The 19,087-nt window shown below is 38.7% G+C and overlaps 3 protein-coding genes across 3 annotated transcripts; 1 reads left to right on the plus strand and 2 right to left on the minus strand.

The window, feature by feature from the left end:
• Positions 1-876: 876 nt before the first annotated feature.
• Positions 877-7,972, minus strand: LOC110380276 (uncharacterized). The gene is made up of 8 exons (XM_064043171.1): positions 7,727-7,972; positions 6,741-6,925; positions 5,430-5,517; positions 4,966-5,009; positions 4,355-4,568; positions 3,185-3,360; positions 2,122-2,287; positions 877-1,106 (listed from the first exon to the last, which is right to left on the minus strand). The coding sequence occupies exons 1-8, from the start codon at positions 7,830-7,832 to the stop codon at positions 877-879; spliced, it is 1,209 nt and encodes a 402-aa protein (XP_063899241.1). The 5' UTR covers positions 7,833-7,972.
• Positions 7,973-9,851: 1,879 nt separating this feature from the next.
• On the minus strand, positions 9,852-13,139 carry Cpsf5 (Cleavage and polyadenylation specific factor 5). Its single transcript, XM_021340220.3, has 4 exons — positions 12,772-13,139; positions 12,329-12,440; positions 11,603-11,693; positions 9,852-11,195 (listed from the first exon to the last, which is right to left on the minus strand). Exons 1-4 carry the CDS (start codon positions 13,002-13,004, stop codon positions 10,948-10,950), a joined length of 684 nt encoding a protein of 227 aa, XP_021195895.1. The 5' UTR covers positions 13,005-13,139; the 3' UTR covers positions 9,852-10,947.
• Positions 13,140-13,276: 137 nt separating this feature from the next.
• LOC110380274 (uncharacterized) lies at positions 13,277-17,146 on the plus strand. The gene is made up of 4 exons (XM_049840270.2): positions 13,277-13,451; positions 14,714-14,882; positions 15,459-15,590; positions 16,089-17,146. The coding sequence occupies exons 1-4, from the start codon at positions 13,346-13,348 to the stop codon at positions 16,303-16,305; spliced, it is 624 nt and encodes a 207-aa protein (XP_049696227.2). The 5' UTR covers positions 13,277-13,345; the 3' UTR covers positions 16,306-17,146.
• Positions 17,147-19,087: the final 1,941 nt, after the last annotated feature.

Consider the following 19,087-nt stretch of genomic DNA (forward strand, 5'->3'; position numbering starts at 1 on the left):
GGTGATTGGCCCGCAGCGCATCGCATCATAGCCGTCACTCGGGATTGGTTCTTTGCTAATAAATCACTTCTGCGCAGATGAAGGTCAGCGCTCAAGATTCGTGCTGATGATTGTAAGACTAGCTCGAATAAAAAAAAACGAATGAATATAAATAAAGTTAGTTTATTAGTTGTCGTCACCAGAGATTCTGGCGCGGCACTGCTTGTCATACAGTAACGACAGCGCCTCGATGTCTCCCGCGCTCAGTACCTTGCGCCGCCCCATCGTTAGAGTTTTCTGCCACAAATGATCCTGCAAGCAACCATGGTTATGTAAGTAGGCAGCTTCAAAACTGTTTACAAGAAAATATATCCCTCTAAATAGTGATCCAAGTGCACCGACAATATAAACGTCAGTTTTATTGTGATTTTATTTGGCAGATAGAAAAGTATAGAAGGAGAAAATATGCTGCGCCGAGACCAATCCTTACCCTTACCCTTGCAACCTAATACTCCGCTTTATAAGACTAGTAAGCTTGGTAGTAAACTTTTCTATGTATAAAAGCGCATTAATTGGACGTATATGAAATCGGTGAACAGTCGTGGTGACCTAGTGGGTAAAGAGCCAACCTCTCAAATACTAGTGCGTGGTTTTCTAAGTTTGTACGTACTTTCTAAGTATATTTATCTTAGACCCCAAAGACTGTGTATCGGACGGCACTATAAACTGTAGATCCCGGCTGTCACTGAACATCCTTGGCAGTCGTTACGGGGAGAAACCATTAAGTTTGACACCAGTCCCACCAAGGGGTATTGGGTTGCCCGGGTACCTAACTGGGTTGCGGAGATCAAATTGGCTGTCGCTCCTTGTGGCATACTGGTACTCAGCTGCATCCGGTTAGACTGGAAGCCGACCCCAACATAGTTGAGAAAAAGGCTCGGAAGATGATGATGGGCATCCGTGTCTCACATGAAGCGGCTGCACAGTCTGTTGTCCCAGCGAGCAGTCGGCACACATGTAGTCGACAGGCGCATGCGTGATACTGTCGAAGTCGTACGGCGCGCCCTCGCCCTCAGAGTTCAGGAGCCACGCATCCTCTGGCATTCTTTCTAAGTAGTGCTCCTTAGCTGGTGGCATGCACAGGATAATAATTTTAATTATAAATTAAATATACCTATTATACCTAATGTTTAAAACTACCACCATAATAATTTAGAATTAGTTTTAAGTATTTTTTTAATGAAGGTACTGGCATTAAATGCCAAATGTTGCTGTGCCCTAACAGGGTCCACAAATACGTAGCGGTAAGCGTATTTTGTAACACCATGTAAAACTTGTGGAATGCAATAAATGATATGAATATGACATGTTAACAATAGTTCACATTAGACGGACGGCGTACTAAGGCTGCATTCAAACCAAACTGACCATCAGCCGCCGAATGTCAGCAATACATATTACGCATAACGTATCGTTGGTCAGATGAACGAAAAAGTGAATAGGTAATATGAATATGAAAATATAACAAAATGCTCGTTCGCTCAAATTCTGCGGCTGACAGTCAGTTTGGTTTGAACACAGCCTTAAAAATTGAGATTCTAATTATTCCGCATTTAATATTAGAAAAAAATATAGGACATGTATTTTTTATTTTGACAAAGCATAAAATAAATATTTAAGATAATAACGCAACAAAGATCCATTCAGACAGACCGGCTCGGAGAGCATCAACGCATCAACGCAAGAGCATCAATCATCAATTTTTCTTTTCACACAAAACGGAACCGATCGGATAGGGCTGCGTGAACGAGAGCGTGCAATCGGAGCCAAACGTCTGCAAGACCGAGAAAAAGTACGCGCCTTCGAGCAATCTTAATGACAAAAGCAGTGCACATGCAAAAATAAACCTTACCACAAAAAGTAAGAACTCGGTTTTCAACGTGTTAAGGATTTGCTCTCCTCTCCGAGCCGGTCTGTCTGAACGGACCCTGATTTGGGGCTCGTGAGATCACGTCTACTACGTATTTGTTTTTAAAATGCATGTAACCTGCGCAAGTGCCTCAATATCCGCAAGCTACTTGCACCGTGCAGAAGCATCCTTAGTAAAGTGCGTACTCAAACAGGCTAATATAACAAACTCACTCTTCATAACGTTTTTCCAGTTGATAGTGACGTAGTTGTCACGATCGAACCGGTTGGACATCATCGGCCATCCGAAGATCTTCAGATATTCTATGATCAAATCGTATTGATCCCGCATCCTGGTCTGGTTGATACGATGGAGACGCGGCGAGATTATTGACACCGTCTGACAACAAGAAGATTAATGGCTACTTTCGCTGGTTAATGATAAAGGTCTCTGCACACAGCGGGCGCGGCGCGGCGGGACGGGACGGCGCGGCGACGCGACACAATGTACTAGATCGTCGCGTCGCGTCGCGCCGAGCGGGACGGCTCTGTGGCGTCGTCCGTAATATCTAGTAGTATTACAACTGCTCAGTGTCGCGTCGCCGTCCCGTCCCGCCGCGCCGCGCCCGCTGTGTGCAGAGACCTTAAAGTCAGCATGAGTCGACTCAGCTTCTTGGACTTAAGGTTCGGCAGCCAAACGCATAGTGCAGCCGAACGTTCATCTACACATAGACCAAATGGACCTTGAGGGTGGAGAAGTTGGAGTCGCGACACAATACGAACTTCAATTCGTTCAAGGTGCGAGTTGCAACTCATCACATCGAGACCTTCCTCAAGGAAGTTTTGGCCGAAGGGTCTCGCCTATCGAAGGTTCCGAGGAAGGCTACGCGACACCTCAGAGCGTAACACGACGCCGACACGTCGTCGCGTGCAGTTTTAAGTTCTTTATGTAGGTACTAGCTTTTGCCAGCAACTTCGTTCGCGTGGAATAGTGACTACCAGCAGATTTTTGATTTGACCAATAGATGGCGCTATATGTCCGGAATAATTTTATTTTTATTTTTTTTTGTAATAAAAACTATCCTATGTCCTTTCTCAAGTTTCAAACTATGTCTGTACCAAATTTCACACAAATCGGTTCAGTAGTTTAGGCGTGAAGAAAAGACAGACAGACAGACAGAGTTACTTTCGCATTTATAATATTAGTTTGGATTGTATTTTCTATGGGCCTTAGATGCCTGACTTAAATAAATAAATAAATAGCAACTCGCAAAAATATTAGTACAGCAACCCTTACCACATTGCCTCCCGTGAAGCCAAGTGGCATATGATCGTCCACTTCTTCGGGTGTAAACCACAGGAAGTTCTTGGGCTTGAGCGCACTCTGCGCTTTAATCATCTTGAAGACGATACAGCTAGACAGCTCGATGGTCCTCATCGCTTGCTGGATCTGCAACCTCTCGTGGCGCTCAACTGATAACAAGTGTTTATTTATTTTATTTATTTATTTACAAATTTTTGTACAGACACATAATAGAGAAAGATGACAGAAAAGAAAGAATTTACAAAGGTAATGTTTATTTCTTAAGAAATCTCTTCCAGCATACCTGCGAAAGGAAAAAGAGAATAAAAGAGATGTAGACAGTGTGTAAAAAGCAAAGGAAACAGAAATTAAAATGGAAGAAAACAGCTGTATATTGTATATTATACCTACATAAACAATACGTAAATAATGAATATATACCTACTAAATAATATATACCCAAAAATAAAATGATATATACCTAGATACATATAAATAAATAAAATAACTATGATGCAATGGACAGATAATGTTCTTTAACTTTTCTCTTGTTAACTTGTTTAATGGTTAGAATGTCGTGAAGTCTGAAGTCGTGGTGGTAAGGAACGTTGGTCTAGTGGTCGCGACCACGGCTGCTGTGCCCGAGATCTCGGGTTCGATTCCCGGGTCGGGCCGAAATCTCTCTGTAGGTTTTCTAACCTCCCCACTCAGAGACATTTAATGGTTACTTAAGCTATTCCTTAGTGAAGGATTTGTATGACATTCCGTCATTAAATGTCTCTGAGTGGGGACGCAAAACTTTCACAAAGCAGCCCGTAGTCTGGAAGTTGGTGAGTGATTCACCCGTGCATCGGACAGCACGTAAATGTCGGTCCTGTGCCTGATCTCTTTCCGGTCGTGTCGGATTGCCGTCCCATCGGGCTATTCGAGTGCAGGAATAGAGAGTGCACTTGTGTCTGCGCAAACGCTCGTGAACTATAACATGTCCTGTGCAGCTGGCTGATCTCCTTATATGAGAACTGCACATGGCCGAAATCGGCCGTGGACGCCATTATTATAAGGAATCAACCTCTCAAGTATGAGTGTGCGGGTTTGCTTCCAGTGCTTTCTTTTAAGTAGGTACTTTTTTGTTAATAGACAATTTATTACTTAAGACCTACTCACTTCTGTCATCGAACTGGTACATAACGATCCCGAGAGGCCAGACCTTGTCTCTATAGAACTCCTCGTTTTGCGGCGACATCTCGAGGGTGCCGGCGGCGGAGCGGCGCGTCACCACCGGCTTCTTCACCAGGTCGCTACACTCCTCGTGGTAGTGAGTGTTTATGAAGTTACGGTCTAACGCTGCGAGGAGACTCGAGCTGGGTGTGTCGTCAGTCTATAAATAAATAATTAGCCCGTCCCTATGGCATTTAAATAGCATTGGTATTTTAACCAACTTAAAAAGGAGGTTCTCAGTTTTATAATCATCGGCAAGGATATTGAGCCCAGACCTTCACCTGCGCAGAAGTGATTTATTGGTTTATTGCCTTAAGTGTACAGTGCGCAAAGCGATCCCCACTCTTCCGCCGAGAGCTCAATATCCGTGCCGATAACTATACCTCTCTGTATGTTTCTACTCAATTAAAGTAGGTATCTCACAATTGGCTGAACTGATTTTAATATAATTTTCAGCATCGATTAGGTAGGTATAGAAGTAGGGTTTATGTTTTTAGTTCATTCTCAGAAATGAGCTTTGGTGTTAGCAAGTGGACGAAAGCACTAGTTTTACGAACCTTTTCTTGGAATCTTCTTAACAAATCATTACTGTTCGCTGGTACTGTAAAATAAAATTAAGACGTTCATTAAAAATTATTGAATTAATGTGTGTTGCAATAGCCTGCTAAGCCAAGATGCCGTTCAATTAGAATCATCGGCACGAATCTTGGGCGCTGACCTTCACCTGCGCAGAAGTGATTTATTAGCAAAGAACCAATCCCGAGTGACGGTTATAACGCGATGCGCTGCGGGCCAATCACCGCTTCACAACGCCCCCGCGCCTCACTTCAACCACAAAAGGGACCCAATAAATTATCTACTTCTGCGCAAGTGAAGGTCAGCGCTGAAGATTCGTGCCGATGATTATACTTACCTACTTAATGACGTTGTTCAGTTTAGTCTTCGTAGAACTCGCCGACCGTTGAGTTTCCACTTTTCAAATTTCGTACATAACGGAATAACTATTTAATTACATACATACTTGGTTTTTCAATGCTAGCTCGCAGCATGTCGACAATTATCCTGGCTATATCTCGGTCTTGAAGACATTTGTAGCCAATGGGCATGTCCTGAAAATGCGTTGGTTTATCATGTATTGTAAAGAGTATAATTATGTAACTTTTCTGAGTAGATACCAGGGGCCCGATTCTCTTAATTAATTAAGCGACATACAATTCACATTCGACTGCGATCCAATCACGACTCGATTACGATTGAAGCGTATGTGGCATTCCGCTATTTTTTCTTTGAAATAAACGTTTTTATCATTTTTTGTCATTCAATAATGAATCATTTTGTCTGCAAATGATTTACGATTGCAATATGATTGTAGAGCAAACTACCGTAGGTATAGACCAAAATAGCAGACCAATCGAATGTCGTTGGAATACGATTGGTCTTATATTAGTAGCAGAATGCCCGATATGGTTAAAACCTGGGCCCCGATTCTCCTAAGTTAATAATGTCAAAATCTAATAGAAATCGAATCGCAATATGATCGTAATAGCAGTTTTAACCATATCGGGCATTCTGCTACTAATAAAAGACCAATCGTATTCGATTGACATTTGATTGGTGTGCGATTGGTCTGCTATTTTGATGATTTTGGTCTATGCGGTAGTTTGCTGTACAATCATTTTGCAATCGTAAATCATTTGCAGACAAAATGATTCATTATTGAATGACAGAAAAGGATAAAAACGTTTATTTCAAAGAAAAAATAGCGGAATGCCACATACGCTTCAATAGTAATCGAGTCGGGATTGGATCTCAGTCGAATCGAGTCGAACGTCAATCGAAGGTCGCTTAAGTAAAATTAGGAGAATCGGGCCCCTGCTGTTGCTATCATATTGCGATTCGATTTATATTCAATTTTGACATTATTAATTTAGGAGAATCGGGCCCCAGCATGGTAACCAACCCTGTAAAATCTTACTAATCGAACATACCTACCCTTCGACTATTGTAATAAGGTTGAAAATCTTTTGAATATTGGAGCAGTTCACGAGTCTGTACTTTCTTGAACATCAATAAATGACTACCTATATAAAAGTGAAGGAAAACCTCTTGCGGAAACTTGGACCTTGAAAGTGTGGTTTTCCATGAATAGGGCCATAGATCAAGTTAACAGTCAGCAAAAACGTCCCTTGTTATTCTTAAAACAACGGTTTACTTTGAAAATTGACACTTGAAAACGGAATAGTAGCGTTGTTTTAAGAAAACTGACGACGTAATTCATGTAGTCGATGAACTATTGAGTCTTTAAAAAGCTGATGGCGTTACCATAACTTACCACGATAGTTTTTTCATAATCGTACTTCACAGGGGGACAACTCTTGCGTTTATCCGGGTTGGCAATATACAGTATCTTGTCTTTGCTAGTGGCGGTGTAATTTAGAGGCGTGTTGAAGAATTTCACGCAAATCTCCTTCTCTATTTTCTCGAAGGTTGACACTATTATATCTTGAGAGTGCATATCTAGAATTGGACGGATTGTAGATTTTCTTTAGTTAAATTTTGGCGTCTTTCCTAGTTTTCTTCGTTAAGTGTGCATTAACCCCAGAATATAATATATCCATGGGGGTGTCACGGGTATCTACTTTTGTAAGGTCAATTGTTTTTCAACGGTCATAAAAATAACTTGCCCGTTTTCACCAACAATCTCTTAATCTAAGTGCCACTTAAAATAAGGGCTCTTCCAAATTTGACATAAATAACTATGTATAAGGGACACCTAAACTTTGGTGAAAACAAAATTCTTATTAATTGTTCCGTAAATGCTCTTAGGGGATCCCTAAATTTAGGTATTTGTTGGTGAAAATGGGCATTAGTCTTTAAGTGGCTGAGAACAGTGGGATCCTAAATCTATGCCAGAAACATCATGTCAGACTTACCGTCGGTTGCACAAAGCTCCATTAAATCTATTGCTGACACTTTTTATCTTGTTGACAAAGAAAGAGTCAGCAATAGATTTAAAGAAGCTTTAACTTTTGGAGCTTTGTGCAACTGACGGTTTCTGGCTTCTAATCCGTCAAAGTTGGCTGTTTAAGACAGCATCAATTCTATGGGCTGAAAAAAGGTGAACTCGTCATGATAAGATTACTGAGTCACCAAAATATTTTTCGTTCCTGTCACCGGAATTATCTACTAACGAATATAGATTATGTTACTGGAAGATAATATAGCTTTCTAATGGTGAAAAAAAGTTTTGAAAATCCAAAAATAAGTAATTTTCCTCTCTATACTATTAGAAAAGATAAAAAAGTTTTGAATACTTACCATAATCCTTCTTATTGATAGCATAATGTACAACTCCCTTACTCCACAACTTGCATTCTATAAAACTAACATAATAAAGAAAAACTGCAAAAAATAACAAACGCATTGTTGTTTGAGTAAAAAACTTTTATTTTAATGTTATCGCATTCATTTCACGACTTTACTGTTTTGTAGTTTTATGAGAAAAGTTGTGAAATATCAATTTAAAAATCTGTCACGTTGGAATCGGGTCACGCATTCTCGGGTTCCGTAAATCCGTATGGGAAAGCCTGAGACTTAGTTGCACCATTTTATTCTAAAGGCACGTGCAAGCTGCCGACCGCATGAAATCGGCCAGCTGCGACCCTACTGGGGCCCGATTCTTCTAAGTTAATAATGTCAAAATTGAATAGAAATCGAATCGCAATAGCAGTTTTAACCTTAACGGGCATTCTGCTACTAATATAAGATCAATCGTATTCCAACGACATACGATTGGTTTGCGATTGGTCTGCTACTTTGGTAATTTTGGTCTGTACGGTAGTTTGCTCCACAATCATATTGCAATCGTAAACCATTTGCAGACAAAATGATTCATTATTGAATGACAGACAAGGATAAAAACGTTTATTTCAATGAAAAAATAGCGGAGTGTCACATACGTTTCAATCGTAATCGAGTCGTGATTGGATCGCAGTCGAATGTGAATCGTATGTCGCTTAAGTAAAATTAGGAGAATCGGGCCCCTGGTTTGAATGTATTTACATGAAACCGTTTTGGATCAAAGCGGCAACTGCAGCAAAAATATACAAACATCCAAATAGTAGGTATTGAGAACCTCCACCTTTTTGCGTTAAAAAAGCGTTTGCATACTTAATTAAAATCACCGATCCGCGGTGAGCAGATAAGGGTTTTTACTCGACTCTACGGAACCCTAAGAGTTACCAGTTCTACCCATAATCGTTGTGTACCTACCAGAAAAGAAATAGGATGACGACCAATAATATAATAGGTAGACGAATGAATGAAGAGCAATTTAATTTCTGGAATTTGTTAATGATTTTCATACCTAATCTTACAAATGTATATAATAATATCATTTGGTATAATTCTTCATAACATTTAAAACTAAAGAATCTTCACTTGAAGAAAATGCAGAGTATTATTTTTATTACCCTTTGAAACATATATCAATGAGTAAAAAAAAACTGTAATTCCTGTATATCAAAAAATTTCCTTATTTTAAACATTGCTAAATAAGTTTCATTTAAATTAATTATGTTACGTAAAATACAATCCATTTATATTGCAATTTTACAAGCATTGAAGTATTTGAGTATATCTGTATACAAATTTAGGAAGTATTTAAAATTCATTTACAATAGATTATATTTGATGGATGTATATATAACAGTTTGAACCAGATAATAAAATTTTGATTTAGTCGATTAAAAAAATAGCAGCTAAAATCTATCACAGATAATATCAGTCTTTAGTTTACCTATATCTAATATTAGTGTCATATAGAGTCAAACTCTGCAGGACATTCCAAATTGTACCTACAGCCTTTCACCAACTATGTTGGGGTTGGCTTCCAGTCTAACCGGATGCAAAAGAATCAGTTTCACATACAAATGCAAATGTTCAATTTATCACAATTCGATTGCAAATCAAAATATTGTGGTAATCATGTTTTGCGCATACACTTATATAAAGTTGTCTATAAGGCTTCAGCCTTATATTTTCCATCCCACAATTCCGGCAATAGCTATTACATGTTAAGACTTTCAAATTTTTTTCGTTTTTTTATAAATATGTCATGAATAATTATTAAGTTTTCAGTAACAATCCTTCTAAATCATGATTTTTCGAGGAGTTAATGTATATAAATGTTTCTTTTACACATAAAATTCATATACTTTCTTTACGAATTAGATATAAGAGCATTATGTAATTCTGAAGCTAGTCTTTGGTGCAGTAATAATTACAGAAAAAAATGTATATCTGTCTAGCTTTTTTTCCAACTATGTTAGGGTCAGCTTCCAGTCAGAAAGTACATACAAAGTTAGAAATAATTTTTCTATAGTAACACTTAAGTCTAAAAACAATCTTCTTTCTTGAGGTACAAATAAATAAAACGCAGCTGAAATGGGAGAGTTTTGTCATATTTTTGTTAAATTCCACTTAATTCTAGCAATACAGTACACAAGTTGAAGATTTCATGAAATATACAATTTTGTAATTATAAGGTGAAAATAAAATTTTACTTCTTCTTGAAGAATTTGCATGCTCAATATAAACAAATTGGCCATCTGATTAGACTTTTTCCCAACTACATATAATATGTTGAAGTCAGCTTCCAGTCTATCGGCATGCAGCCGAATACCAGTGTTTTACAGGGAGTGACTGTCTATCTGAGCTCCTCAACCCAGTAACCTAAGTTAGACTGGTGTCAGACTTACTGGCTTCTGACTACCCATAACAACAGCCAAAGATGTTCAATGACAGCACAGTTTAACGTGCAATCAGAAACACAGTCATTGGTGTCTAAGATATACTTAGAAAGTACATACAAACTTAGAAATTGCGTTGCATTGGTACTTGCCTGACCTGGAATCGAAACCACACTTATACTTGAGAGGTTGGTCCATACCCACATTTATTTCATTGAGCATGCAAAATTCTTCTAAAAAATATTGTTTACCTAAATGTTTAAAAGGATATAATATTCAGTTTTGAAATCATGGTTTTCTGGTTACACCTATATCAGTCACACACACATTCGAACATTCTTAGTCAGACAAATTCTCGTATTTCAAAATGTATTTAACTTAATTCTGATGTAGTCTCTATCTTTTGGTTTTAAGAATTATTCCGAAAATAGTCATACGGAAGTGTTTAAATGTACATGCACACTGGTCTGTATGCGAAAGCTTGAGAGCTATTCTCATGTAAGGAGATCAGCCAGCCGTGCAGGACATACATATTATAGTGCGCGCACATTTGCTTGGACTGCGGCGCACTCACTATTCCTTCACTCTCTGCGCGCGATGGGACGACAATCCGACACCACCGGAGAGAGATCAGGCACAGAACCAACATTTATGTGCTCTCTGAAGTACGATTTATAACATTGGTAAGAATTTAACGCTGAAACAATTTTTTTAACAGGACCAGCAATTCCCAAGCTAGATAGAGACTACATCAAAACCAACCATTTTACTATACCTTTAAAAAAATCCTCACATATACACAAAGTTAAACCGACACAGACTTTGTGACAGCGACGATATAATCGGTCCGTACCCCTGAGCGTTGTCATACAGCTCGAACAAGGGTGCTGCGACGAGCTTGTAATTCTTGGGTACTGCGAATAGGGCTCTGTCTTGTAGCTGAACGAGGAAGAGACGCTTGTGTTCCTTCGGTTTTGTTATGTGGGGCGGTATGTAGGGGTATTGGGGCGGCTCGAAGTTGGGACGCCACCAGTTGCCTGGAAATTTTGAAGTTTGAATTAGTAGAATAAAAGGAGTATGAGCAAAAACGTATGGAGCTTTTCCTAGGAACTATAACACATAATATACGATTGGAAAGGATTTTTTATTTATGTACTTCAACTTTTATTATGGCGAGAAGTCCCGAATCGGGTGAAAAAAGGTATGGGTAGATGAAGTCAGACTATAGAAACATAATTATGAATTCATAAAATCGTGTGTTTTAACTTTACGTAGAAATGAATATGAATTGATATAGATATACAATTGGAGAGGATGTTTCACATACTCCAATGTTTATTTAAGCAGGAATTCAAAAATTACTGTATGGAAAAACATTAGAGTATTAAAGACTTTAAGATCATAATCAATAGAGGTAAAAGCGATAAAGTAAAATATAATTTACCAATGGTATCCTCAATGAGCCACTCCTGTTTGACTCCATCTTGCCTGCCGAGCGTCTCTGTGAGCAGCCTCTTCAGACCTTCAATCTCATCCTGAAACCCACAGACAGAAGTTTTAAATATCATCATCATCATCATCAAAGTCGTTCCCATGGATTGGGGATTGTGACCATCATTAGTCTCAGTCAGCAATGAGTTCCTTAAATTGAACAGCTTAACAGCCAACCAGCAACATAACTAAGACTAGATTTTGCCCGCGACTTCGTTCGCATGATATAGTGACTTCCGTCATATTTTTGGTTTGACCAATAGATGGCGCTATATGTCCGGAATAAATTTTATTTTTTATTTTTATATATTTTTTTAAAAATAAAAACTATTCTATGTCCTTTCTCAAGTTCCAAACTGTCTGTACCAAATTTCACACAAATCGGTTCAGTAGTTTAGGCGTGAAGAAAAGACAGACAGACAGACAGACAGACAGAGTTACTTTCACATTTATAATATTAGTTAGGATAATACTAGCTGTCTCATATGGTTCCACCTGTGTGCCAAGAGAAATACCTGTTATAAAGTGGGCTATGTCCTATCTAAAGCTCCAGCTAAACTATGTGTTTACCAAATTGCATTTTAATTGTTCAGTACATACATATTGTGTGAAACTGAAAGGGACTTAACAGTTACTTTTGCTAATTGTAGATAGCATGTTATGTGGCTGATTCTCTCACCTCGCCAGGGTTGAGCTCTCCTCCAGGCAGCTTGAAGAATGCCGTCCCCAGCTGCAGCAGCAGTACATGTGGTAGACCATGCTCGTGAACTAGTAACACTCCTTCTACTGACCTGTGAGAGATAGGATAGCAAATAGAATTACAATTTACTGTATTTATACTGAGATTTCTTGTGTGGCTGTGTGTTTGAGGTAATATTCTATCGTAAGCTTGTTCAGTGCGTCGTCTTAGGGGCAGAATCTCGTAAAATCTCAGGCAAAAGTGTTTTGGTGAATCCAGCCTAGTTTTGACTATGCTCTGTGACATAGATCAATAATTTTGGCCATTGATAGTGAATTACTGTTATAGTTGAAACTTGTACAGACCTTTGCACACTCTCTGTAGTTTTAGCAATAACGTTGTCAAAAAATACAAACAGTCATCAAATTCATTGAAAAACTAACCTCCTCATGCCGATTTTCGAGAACTCCTCCCGCATCCTCTGAAACCTGGCGGGAACCGACGCATCCTTCTCAAACAGCGGCTCCTTGGTCCCAAATGTATAATTAGTCAATGGATACAAGTTTATCGTCCTATTTAAAGTCATACTTGAAGCAGGCCCTTGACTGTTCTGATGCTGCATACCGGGTCTAGCTGGCCAGTTTTTGTTCCCTGGAGCGCCTTGCACTGCGGCCATTTCAGTCTAAACGAACTAAAATAACACTTTTAGTGTGTTTTGGTCAATGTTTCAGTTGTATTTTCGTACGAAATTAGTAAAATTAAAATTGAAGACGCGATAACGCCAAACAAGCCGCGGCCATTATGATTTTTAGTGATGTGGCTGCTGTGTTGATAACAAAAATCGTACTTTTAGACGATTTTAAAAACCGTAAGCCATGGCAGTATCTCTAATTAATAACAAAAGTGACGTTTCTGTCACTGTCTTTTGTTATCAGTCAATTAAGTCAATTTACGAAAACGGGAAATCGTGTTGTTGTGATTTTAGTTAAGTTTTTATTTAATTGTTACTGCATTAAAATGTCTCAACAATTAGAATTACTTACCGAGAGTCCATCGCTTTGGACTACTGTATCGTTGTTAACACCAGAAATACAGAAGAAGGAGATAAAACCCTTCGTTATTCGTGAGTATATTTTGATAACTCAATTAGCACTATTTATTTAGATTTAACTCCTAAAAAAACATTGAAAAATTAAGAAATACAGCCATGGTTATATCGTCTCTTGAATGTATTAAGTAAAGTCCCATTATTTGCGTAATAACATGGGAATAACTTTACCAACAAAGTCTACATAAATATAAATGAGGTAAAGAGAAAACAATCGAATTTGTGCACGTTCTGTGCCGCCCACTACAGTATACATGATATGATACCAATGTTCATAATAAAAATAAACCACTGGTTTGTGTTATCAAGCACCAAAAAAAAAAAAGTGCATAACTTAATTTATTTCAGTTTAGGAACAGTAGCCTTATTCGCTAACTCCACTGACAGCTCGCAGATATCATCAATTGGTAAAGTGTACATTAGTAAATTGTCAAACAGCTATTTTCTTATTCGCTAACGCCAGTTACCAAATGAGATGACGTTATCAGGCTGATATCCACCATGACTCATTTTGACAGCTGTTTCTGTATCGATAAACGTTATATTGCGATTCCGTAAGCCCAGAGGACATAATGGATAATGGATAAAAAAATAGAGCTGTCAAATTGTCATCGTAGTTTTGGCGTCAGCAACCGTGTAACGATATCCACCGATATCCACTTCATGCGATGCAGAATACCAATGTTTTGAACTTATCGGTTGACATCAAAGTTCCGACGACAACTGAGGCCAGTTGACATCTGAGAATTCGAAAGTTAGCGAATAAGCCAGCAGAAAGACAATCTCTCATATAATGATAATTTTTCTTTCTCTTTAGTATACTAAGCTACTTTTTTCATTAATACAGCTTCCCTAAGATAGTTACCATACAACCTTAAGTTTATGAGTAGTCACACGTTTCCATAGCTTCTCTGTCTTACATCATCCTCTGAGCCTTTTCCCAACTATGTTGGGGTCGGCTTCCAGTCTAACCGGATTCAGCTGAGTACCGGTGCTTTACAAGAAGCGACTGCCTATCTGACTTCCTCAACCCAGTTACCCGGGCAGCCCGATACCCTATGGTTAGACTGGTGTCAGACTTACTGGCTTCTGACTACCCGTAATGACTGCCAAGAATGTTCAATGACAGTCGGGACCTAACGTGCCATCCCAAACACAGCCAATGTTGTCTAAGATATACTTAGAGAGTACATTCAAACTTAGAAACTTCAAGCTTCTCTGTCTTACATTAATAAATAACTCTCACTCCATTCTACATAATATATTTATCTTTCCAGTGGCCCTCAAAGAGCTAGAAGGCAACCCGGACAGCAGAACATCCAGTATAATGAACACAGACAAATTCTCGGCCGTAAGGGAGGTGGTGAGACACTTTGCGAGGCTGCGCTCCGCTACGAAGGAGCCGTGGGGGCAAGACGATGTGCGAACGTTTTTAGAGGGACTGAGGTGATTATTGAATGTACATATTAAGTTGTTCAAGAAATCATTACAATATTATTATAGAGCTACATTTGTTTGTTTGAACACTTATCCAATTTGAAAAATCTTTTAGTGCTTAATAGTCCACTTATCCAGAAAGGCTAGAGGCTACTTTTTAACTGGGGGTGCAGATAAGACAGGGTAAAGAAAGAAAGTACACATAGCTTGTCTAACTATGATGTCCTAGCCGATTATCGGTTATGGTGGCTGTTCTCATGTAAGGAGATTAGTCAACTGCAGGTGACATATTATAGTGCACAAGCATTTGCTTGGACACAGGTGGACTCACTATTCCTTCACTCTCATAACCCGATGGGACGACAATCCGACACGACCGGAAAGAGATCAGGCGCAGGACCGACATTTACGTGCTCTTCGATGCACGGGTGTATCCATCACCAACTTCAAAGCGATTTCGGAATCGAACCCGAGATCTCGGCCGCGCTTGCGACAGCTAGACCAACGAGACAGTTTGTTTGTTTGTGTGTAACTTGGCTATTTACCAGCTGATTTTATCAATTTTTTTTCCTCCTCCAATTTCAGGTTTTCACCGGAATGCGTATCAGAGTTCACAACACTCCTGTGCACCGACAAGATGTACGAGAGTGTGCCGCTGCACCTGAGAGTGAAACCCGGGCTAGCTAGCTTGCAGTGGAAGATTGATATCTCGTTATGGTGAGTTTTATTTGCTAGCTATATAGGAACTACCTGTACCTGGATAGAAAGTAGTCCAAATATTATTCTAACTAGCTTCTGCCAGCGGTTTCACCCGCATCCCGTGGGAACTACTTCCCGTACCGGGATAAAAAGTAGCATATAGCCGTCCTCGATAAATGGGCTTTCTAACACTGAAAGAAATTTTCAAATCGGACCAGTAGTTCCTGAGGTTAGCGCATTCAAACAAACAAACTCTTCAGCTTTATAATATTACTATAGATGTGTAAGTTTCATCAAAATCCGTTAAGCTATCTGCACAGGTAGAAGTAATAAACATACACTCATAATTCGCATTTATAATATTATCTAGTAGAAATATAGTTTTTCAAAATAATTGTAGTAATTGGGTTAAATTACTAAGCCTGAAAAACAGCACTTTTCGAACGTCAAAATATGAATATATTCTAACGTAATTAATATAGTAATCTGTGCTTATACAAATATTTTCTTTCACAGCCAATCTTCAATAGCATCCGAAACTGCATCAGCTCAGCGGACCAAACAGTTAATGCATAGAGACACATACATCATACTTATATTAACTCTCACAAACGGACAAACGCTCACATACAGACTATCTTATGAGAAATTCCATGAACTTAGGTATACTATAGCGAGCGCTTTGAAAAGTATGATCGTTTTAGAACGTAGGAAGTGTATGAAGAGGGAATGACATAAGTTTTCTTGGGGGTAGACTGGTTGCTATCTCTCTCTGTCGTTTGAAGTATGCTGTGTGTACATGGAGTACAAAATGATTAGTGGAGGTGCTGTAACGGAAAATCTCCTAAGAAAAGCGCGCCAAAATGCGGGTGTTCGGTAACGTTACTGTCTTTGCCCTTATAAATCAAAATCAAAAGTCATATATTCAAAGTAGGCTGAAAATCAGCACTTTTCGAACGTCAAATTTACAAAGACAGCCCCCAAAACGCCCGCCCTTCACCTATCCTTCATATACGCTTTGGATCCTTTGTAATACCAAAAATCGTTGACAGTTGTCACAAAGAACCCGATTGTTAGTTCACTCGTAACTGCCAGTTTTGGTCATGCCAACTGTATAAATTTGACCTAGAAGGCGTCTGGCCTACCTGCCTAATGGCATCTCCGCTCGTCTTTGCTTACTCCATGTGTATGTACCTAATAGAGAGATGAAGATAGTTTTGGTACTGTCCCCTTAAATAGGTGTTGTTGAGTTGAAGCAATAAAAATAGCTTGCATATGCTCAAGTTATGATAATATGTTAATAAAAATGCTTGAATAACGTTTCACGATGTAATTCACAAACTTCTATAGTTACGTATACGTACGTACCTTAAGTCTCCGTAAACTACGTCATATCTACTATTTTGTATAGTTATCGGCACGAATCTTGAGCTCTGACCTTCACTTGCGCAGAAGTAATTTATTGGGTCCCTTTTGTGGTATGAAGTGAGGCGCGGGGGCGGGGTAAAGCGGTGATTGGCCCGCAGTGCATCGCGTCATAGCCGTCACTCGGGATTGGTTCTTTGCTAATAAATCACTTCTGCGCAGATGTAGGGCAGACCTCAAGATTCGTGCCGATAACTATACAAAATAGTAGATATGACGTAGTTTATGGAGACTTAAGGTACGTTTTGGTAGCAAGCTGCAGCTGCAATTGCGCGTGTAGCGACTACATGAAATCGTCGATATCTGAAGCCGACTGCTGCCGCAGCGGCAGCAGTCGGCTTCAGCGGCAGTGCCGCTTTCATCTGAAACGATGTCATGTAAATATAATGAATACTGGTTTGGATGTATTAAGGCGACGAATTGGTCAACAATAATTCCATAACCGGCACGCGCATCTAAGGCGCCAAAAGGGGTCGGAGCGTCTGAGCGGGGCGAGGATAACAATACGCGTGCTAGCTTATAAGTAAAAGTCGTAAGCGACAAAATGGTTTTGTAATTTTATTATTTAGAAATGTTAATTTGATAAAAATTCCTTCTACAATTTTAAAGAGTATGTATATACTCAACTACTAAAAAAGTTAAGAGGCTTAAATCGGTCCCGTTTGCCCATAATATGTGAATCTCTTTTTAAAAAGAGGTATGTTTGATATATTTTTCTCTGTTATAAAAGTTACCTAATCATGTTTTGACGTCTAACAAAATAAGGTTTATATCATGAACTTTCAGGTAACCAAGTTGTATTTTGATCCGTTTTGTATTTACTGAGAAAAATTGAGATCCTTGGCGCTAAAAATTCCAATTCGTCCTCTTAACATGACATAGTATGTAAATACGTGCAATTGCGGCCGACTTCATGCGGTCGTGGCATGTGCGGTCGACAGCTAGTATTCAAGACGTACCTTAAAGCATGTTTAGTGTATGTCACGTCACATTCCATTAGTTTATAATTATCTAATGTTTTGTTATAACAAAAGCTAATGTACATTTCGAATCATAAATAAAAATAGTAGTTAATATTTGAATGAATAATAATTTATTAATTAAGTAGGTATTATTAGGTAATTAAATTGTAAAAATTATGAGACTTGAATAGCTGATTTATCATGTTTGAAAGTCCCTTCTTCAAAGTCGGGTAAAATATTTTCTACAATTATTGAATTTGCTTAATTTCTTGCCATGCAAATGGTGAATTATTTTGAATAGAGCACGTTTTAACAAAATTGCTTATGGTTCTATGTCTCTAGCGGTGCTAATCGCAATGTTTTGATAAAGGTGCTAGAAATGTTATGAAATTATTATCTTTTGTCAATGTTTTTTGGCAAAAAATGCCATTCGTATATTTGTAACATATAAAGATTAGATGGCACGAGATTTGATACGCAATTATTAAGCAAAAGAAGGCTCTATGTAGCTAGCTGTTAATGACAATTCTGGACTAAAAGCATGGAAAATTATTTATTAAAAAAGTATGCACCCGTTGTTTGAAAATAAACTTGTGTCACTAATGTAATAATAGAATTTAAAACAAATCTTGTTATAGTATATTTTTTTATTAATAAAAATATGAAAAATATTTAGCGATGTTTCTCTTTTACCTATCCAGTAGTACCCCTGAAGTAGATGTATTATAATATATTATATACTGAAATTTCCTCTATTTTGTACAAATTCTACAGAAATGCCCTAGTACCTACTCTGCAACAGTCCTAGTATATAATCATCATTCATTGGCACGAATCTTGAGCGCTGACCTTCACCTGCGCAGAAGTGATTTATTAGCAAAGAACCAATCCCGAGTGACGGCTATGACGCGATGCGCTGCGGGCCAATCACCGCTTTAGCCCGCCCCCGCGCCTCACTTCATACCACAAAAGGGACCCAATAAATCACTTCTGCGCAGGTGAAGGTCAGCGCTCAAGATTCGTGCCGATGATTACTTATACCTTTGTGTATGTGAAAATATCTCGATACTTCTTAGCTTGGTAGATGGTTTTCCAACTAAAAAAAACCGGCCAAGTGCGAGTCGGACT

Source organism: Helicoverpa armigera, chromosome 31 (genome assembly GCF_030705265.1).
Source record: "Helicoverpa armigera isolate CAAS_96S chromosome 31, ASM3070526v1, whole genome shotgun sequence".
Lineage (NCBI taxonomy): Eukaryota > Metazoa > Arthropoda > Insecta > Lepidoptera > Noctuidae > Helicoverpa > Helicoverpa armigera.

What these genes read in the sequence shown, in the direction of transcription:
- LOC110380276 (XM_064043171.1), bottom strand. Translation starts at nt 7,832, where the DNA reads ATGCGTTTGTTATTTTTTGCAGTTTTTCTTTATTATGTTAGTTTTATA. An exon ending in TATCAATAAGAAGGATTATG is followed by an intron (nt 6,926 to 7,726) that starts GTAAGTATTCAA and finishes GTCCAATTCTAG; the next exon opens with ATATGCACTCTCAAGATATA. An exon ending in GTACCAGTTCGATGACAGAA is followed by an intron (nt 3,361 to 4,354) that starts GTGAGTAGGTCT and finishes ACTTGTTATCAG; the next exon opens with TTGAGCGCCACGAGAGGTTG.
- Cpsf5 (XM_021340220.3), bottom strand. Translation starts at nt 13,004, where the DNA reads ATGGCCGCAGTGCAAGGCGCTCCAGGGAACAAAAACTGGCCAGCTAGA. An exon ending in TCGAAAATCGGCATGAGGAG is followed by an intron (nt 12,441 to 12,771) that starts GTTAGTTTTTCA and finishes TATCTCTCACAG; the next exon opens with GTCAGTAGAAGGAGTGTTAC. An exon ending in GCTCATTGAGGATACCATTG is followed by an intron (nt 11,196 to 11,602) that starts GTAAATTATATT and finishes CAAAATTTCCAG; the next exon opens with GCAACTGGTGGCGTCCCAAC.
- LOC110380274 (XM_049840270.2), top strand. Translation starts at nt 13,346, where the DNA reads ATGTCTCAACAATTAGAATTACTTACCGAGAGTCCATCGCTTTGGACT. An exon ending in GATAAAACCCTTCGTTATTC is followed by an intron (nt 13,452 to 14,713) that starts GTGAGTATATTT and finishes TTATCTTTCCAG; the next exon opens with TGGCCCTCAAAGAGCTAGAA. An exon ending in ACGTTTTTAGAGGGACTGAG is followed by an intron (nt 14,883 to 15,458) that starts GTGATTATTGAA and finishes CTCCAATTTCAG; the next exon opens with GTTTTCACCGGAATGCGTAT.